We start from the raw sequence: 5,320 nt of genomic DNA, 5'->3' as shown, positions 1-5,320 counted from the left end.
TGGCTGTGCAGCCAGCCCTGCTCAGTCACCGTGTCCCCGATGTTTATTCTCCGTCACAGAGGATGAGCAGAGGACAAACATGACATCTCAGAAGAACCTGCAGCAGCTCACGATGGAAAAGGACCAGGCTCTGGCAGACCTGAACTCGGTGGAGAGGTCACTGTCGGACCTCTTCAGGAGATATGAGAACCTGAAGGGAGTCCTAGAAGGCTTTAAGAAGGTCCTTACCTTGGCTTCTCTTTCTCCCCACAGCCCTGGTGCCCCATGTCCTCGTGCAGCATTGCCCCCACCTTGTCCCATGCTGCAGCACCATCCCACGCAGAGCTGCTCCGGACGCCCCAGCCCTTGCTCAGAGGGCTGCTCGCCTGCTCCTGTTCCTCTGCCTGCTTTCTGATAAATGAGCAGAGAGACTTTCCCATGCTGGGGGAAGCCACTGCGAGAGCCTGTTCTCTGGCTCTTCTCCTCACTCCTCCTGTCACTCTCCCACTGAGCATCGTGCCCTGGGCAGAGCTGCGGCCAAGGGAAGAGCAGATGCAGGGCAAAGCACCCTGCAAAACCCTGTCTCCATCTATGCTCCATTTTTCCATACTGTTGAGCTGAGTCAGGAGCTGCAGCACAAGGGAGAAGCTGGTTCTATTTAAATCCACCTTCTTTTACCCTCAGAACAGGATTTATCATATCCCATCAAAGCACCCAGTCCCAGTGCAGATGGATGTACTTTTTCTTTCCAGAATGAAGAAGCTCTGAAGAAGTGTGCTCAAGATTATTTAACTCGGGTCAAGCAAGAAGAGCAGCGGTACCAGGCCCTGAAAGTCCACGCAGAAGAAAAATTAGACAAGTAAGGTCATGCACAAGATTACTGGGTGCTTAAAGACCTTGTAGGGCAGTGTCTCTGGCTCTCCTGAGGTCAGAAGGCAGGAGCTTCTTGATGTGAAAAGCTGCCTTTTACAGCCTCAGGCTGGGTGACTTTAGATGGCTGTGAGTTAGCAGCACGAATCCCTGAATGGATTCTCTGATTTTTTCAACGGAGAAACTGAGGTTCACGGTGTGTTTTCAGCCCCATTCACAGTCTATTTAACAAGTGCCCACGTTTCAGAGGGCTCATGTTTGTGGTGTGCAAAGGGGTGGCTTAGCTGACGAGCGGGAGCTCACCGACACAAAGTGGCCCCCAGTGAGGTGGGTGAGGAACTGGTTTAGCTTCACTTGTCAAAGCAGTGTTTCCACACAGCCGTTCAGAGCAGCTGAATTAATCCAGTTTCACGCAGGTTTTCTGTCGGAGAAAACCATCTCTGGAGCATCCAGACAAGCAGGAGCTGGGCGCTGCTGACGCCGCGTGCTCTAACGTTGTGCCCAGCTGCACCCACACGTGACCACTGTCCCCTTGTCCCCCACCGCAGAGCCAACGAGGAGATCGCCCAGGTGCGCACGAAGGCCAAGGCAGAGAGCGCGGCGCTGCACGCGGGGCTGCGCAGGGAGCAGATGAGGGTGGAGTCCCTGGAGAGAGCCCTCCAGCAGAAGGTAAGCGCCGCCCTGCCTCCCCGCTGCCCGCCGCCCTGGCTGCGCTCTGCCTGCCCCTCCTGCTGCCCTCAGCGTCCCCGTGGTGCTGGAGGAGTCCTCCAGATTTTTGACCCAGAAAGCGTTCTGAGCATTTTTTTTCTCGCTTGTTTTGGTTGTGTTTTGTGAATTGTTTGTTAGTTTTTTGGTTTGTTTTGTTTAAATGTATTTGTTGTTAAATGTTCCTCTCGTGGGGAAGGGGCTGCCAGCTCTGCCCAGGTGTAGGCACAGGAGGGGGCTGCTGGTTCAGGGCTGGCGTGTGTTTGGCTGTCTTGGAGCACGGGCAGAGCCCGCTCGTCTGTGTCCCTGGCAGAGCGCGGTGGGCTGCAGCTGGGCACCTGGGGGTCTCTGATGGGGATGAGGAGAGCTGAGTCCAGGGGTCTCCAGGGCACCTGCATGATGCACAGAGGATCTTTCACAGGGGCGGGTGTAGGAGCCCTCTGCCCCTTCCTGCACTGTGCCACCACGGGGGTCCTCAGGGTCTGCTTTTCTTCCAGAACCAGGAGATCGAGGAGCTGACCAAGATCTGCGACGAGCTGATAGCAAAGCTGGGGAAGACTGACTGAGTCTCACCGCACCTTGTCCAGCACGCTGCACTTGGCCGCTTTTCTCGTAACGTCAAGCACCTTGCCTTACCACCCCGACCCCCCCTGCCAAGCAGCACATGCGTCCAGCCGCCTGCTCCACCTGGCTGCTGGGCCCCGTGGCCCCCATGCAGAGCCGGTCCCCTCGCTGTCCCTGTCCCTGTTTCCCAAGGGCACTGGGGCCGAGTTCCCTGTGGTCAGGCTGGGCATGTGTGTCCCTCCTGGGGTCTGCAGCGAGTGGCCCCCACGCTGTGTGCACAGATGCCACCTCTCATCTGGGAGGTGACACCCTGACCTCGGTCCCCATCGTCCACTTTTGGGTCTAGCTGTTCCCCTACACGCTCTGTCACTGACTGTCCTCATGTGCTTCGTTGCACAGGTCCAGCACTGCGTGACACGTCCTGCCCCAGGACGTGGGTGATACCAGGGCTGGAGCCACAGGCTCTTGCACTGGGGAAGGGGACCCAGCACATGGGTGCATGGTTGGGGAGGCAGCAAAGGGGCTCGGGGACCCCGGGCAGCTGCTGCAGGTGGTTTGGAGCCACCAGTGTGGATCCCCTGGCTGAAGCCACCTCCCAGTGGATCTCTTTGTTTTGGGAGAGGTGGTGGTATTCAAGGGGCTGGTCCTGGTGTCTGGTACATGGGTGAAACACAGCACAGCGCATCCTTGTCCGTGGCCATGCCAGCCTTGGAGGAAGGAAGCCGATGTCTCTGCCTTCGTGCACTTTATTAGTGTTTATGAGCACTTGAGCTCTCTGCTCGCTTCTTCCAGTTGGGCACAGTCCTGCCCCAGCAGCACGGACGTGGCCACTTAACAGGGGGCACTTAAGTCCTCTCAAAGGAGAGCCCGGCCAAGGGGAGGGTGGGAGCCTTTTGCACCGAGAGGTGTTTGAGAAACGGGGCAGATGTTGCTTCTGGAGAGCTGGGACTTGTCCGTCCTGCCTGCGGCCACCCCGCCCGCAGCCCTGGCACCTCCTGGGGTGGGGTCTCTAAGCCAAACCCCTCACTGTCATCTCCCCACGCTGTGGTGCGGTTAGTTCCCCACTTCGGGGAGGCAGAAAGCAAACCCTGAAGTGTTTCATGATTCTGCTGATTTAAGGCTCTTTCACTGCTCAGTGCAGAGAGGCGAGGAGGCGCGTAGCCCTGCCCTGGCCTTGTGTTGCTGTCAAAATGCCCTTACAGCACCGACTCCAAAGAGAGCCGAACACGAGCCAGCCTGTACAGGAATTTTTTGCCCTGCTCAGTGCAGAGAGGCGAGGAGGCGCGTAGCCCTGCCCTGGCCTTGTGTTGCTGTCAAAATGCCCTTACAGCACCGACTCCAAAGAGAGCCGAACACGAGCCAGCCTGTACAGGCAGAGGCGGATCCAGACAGCAGTGAAATTCGCTCTGCAACGTGTCTGGACGCAGCCCAACGCCTGGCGCTCCGCGCAGGCAGGCTGCCTGCCCTGCCTCAGAGGGCTTTACTTCTCCGGATGTGCCGAGCTCCGGCAGAACTGCTGAGGTGGCCTTTGCACCATGCTGGGAACCGAGGGGTTCTGGGGTGATGTGATGAGTTTAAATCCGCTTGTTTAGATCCCACGTGTGCCCTCCTGGTAACGCCGTTGTAACTCTTGTGCGGAGCCAGGGTGCCCTGGGCGCAGCGCTCAGCCGCCATGAGCTGTGTCCGGTGCCGTGGGGCCGGGGGATGCTGTGGGGCCGGGAGTGCCGAGCCCCTCGGCTCTCTGCAGAACCATCCTGCTCCACAGAAGGCAGGTCGATGGGATGGGGCAATAGCTGCTGTGGTGGAGGGTTCTTCAGCATCGCCTTGAAGGAATGCTCGGAAAGTGTCACAAGAGGGAAGTACTTGCTGTTCAGACTGTTTCCTACCCAGCCTAAGACTTAAGCAAACCTCTTTGCTGCTACCTTTTTGTAAAAGAATCGCGCTGTTCTGGCTCTGTTTTCTCGTCCCCTGTGAGGAGCACGCAGTGCACACTTCTGGTCAGAGCAGAGCCATACCCTTGGTATCTATTCTATCAGTTCTGTACAGAGAGCATGTACCGCTCACCTGAGCAGAGCTGGTGCCGGCAGCCTGCCCCAGCACGCGATGCCCAGGGCTGTTTGCCGTGCTCCCAGTCACCTGGCAAAGGGGCCAGTGGCTGTGCAGGGGGAGCCCTTTGTCCGGTGAGCTACAAAGACTGTTTCTGTTTTGGGGGTCACATCGCCAGACCCAGCCCGCTGGAGTGAGCCCCCTTCCCTCCATGCCATCAGCATCCGGGTGTTCATGGACTCTAGCACCGCTCTGCTCCCCGCCAACCCCGTGTTCCTGCCTGGACGCCTGACCCTTTCCTGGCTGCAGTTACTGGGCTCTGGCAGAGTGGTGGGAGCAGGGGGCGACCCCCAGAAGGTCCTTCCCCTTTGGACATCCTGAGGGTCTCTGAGGGTAAATCAAACCCCTCGTGACCCGGGGATTTCTCAGAGAGGTGGGTTTGTCTCTTCACAGCCCTTCAGAAATGGCAGGAAGCAGGTCACCAGCGTTGCACGAGCTCTTGATCGTGTGAGACGCCGGTTTGGGGCCCGTCTCTGGTGTGGCACAGGTTCACTGTCATGCCCAGAGCAGCGCTTGAGGTCCCAGCATGAGGCTGATGGAGCTGAAGAGCTGGAGGCAGGTCCCAGGGCCACGCTGCTGGGTGCATGGGCTCTGCACCAGCTGTAAAAGCCCCAGGTCACTGGTGTGAGGGTTTGCTCCCAGCGCGGCCAATGCTGCAGTCTTCCCTCCCCGACAGAGAGGGGCTGCCCGGGCAGCCAGGCTGGCTCTGGAGAGCGGCTGCATGGCGACCACTTTTGCCGGCGCTGCCCTCCCCACTGCTGCTCCCAGCCTCTCCCAGCCCCACAGCCACTGCCTCCCACCCCAGTGCTGTTGCATTCCTGTGCCTGTCCGCATGCACGTCCAGTCTGGGCAAAGAAGATTCCTACGGAATGATTTATTAACTATAATATGGTTATAGTTACCTATATAAATACATATATATATAAAATGGATATAGTTCTATATCAGAGAAGGCGTGTGTTTGTGACTGTAAAGGGACAGGGCTGCTGCATCTCGCTTGCTCACCGGTGGCACAGGGGGACGAGGCAACTCCCTCGTGCCTCTTGCAGAGTCACCGACATCCACCCTCCTGTTCCGGCCCAGGCGCGTACACAGC

General features: G+C 58.2%; 1 protein-coding gene across 1 annotated transcript in view; it reads left to right on the top strand.

Annotated features, from left to right (window-relative positions):
• LOC104493452 (transforming acidic coiled-coil-containing protein 1-like) overlaps positions 1–2,217 on the top strand; it is a gene marked incomplete at its 5' end in the record, with an annotated part of 2,432 nt that extends 215 nt beyond the window's left edge. Inside the window, 4 exons of the mRNA XM_010136127.1 lie at positions 60–220; positions 732–838; positions 1,398–1,518; positions 2,052–2,217. Of these exons, the coding sequence (XP_010134429.1) occupies positions 60–220; positions 732–838; positions 1,398–1,518; positions 2,052–2,120 (458 nt within the window). The remainder of the gene's footprint in view (positions 1–59; positions 221–731; positions 839–1,397; positions 1,519–2,051) is intronic.
• Positions 2,218–5,320: the final 3,103 nt, after the last annotated feature.

Source organism: Buceros rhinoceros, unplaced genomic scaffold (genome assembly GCF_000710305.1).
Source record: "Buceros rhinoceros silvestris isolate BGI_N320 unplaced genomic scaffold, ASM71030v1 scaffold38185, whole genome shotgun sequence".
Taxonomy (NCBI): domain Eukaryota; kingdom Metazoa; phylum Chordata; class Aves; order Bucerotiformes; family Bucerotidae; genus Buceros; species Buceros rhinoceros.
Note: the sequence above shows the minus strand (reverse complement) of the source record. Positions and strands in the feature narration are given on the sequence as shown.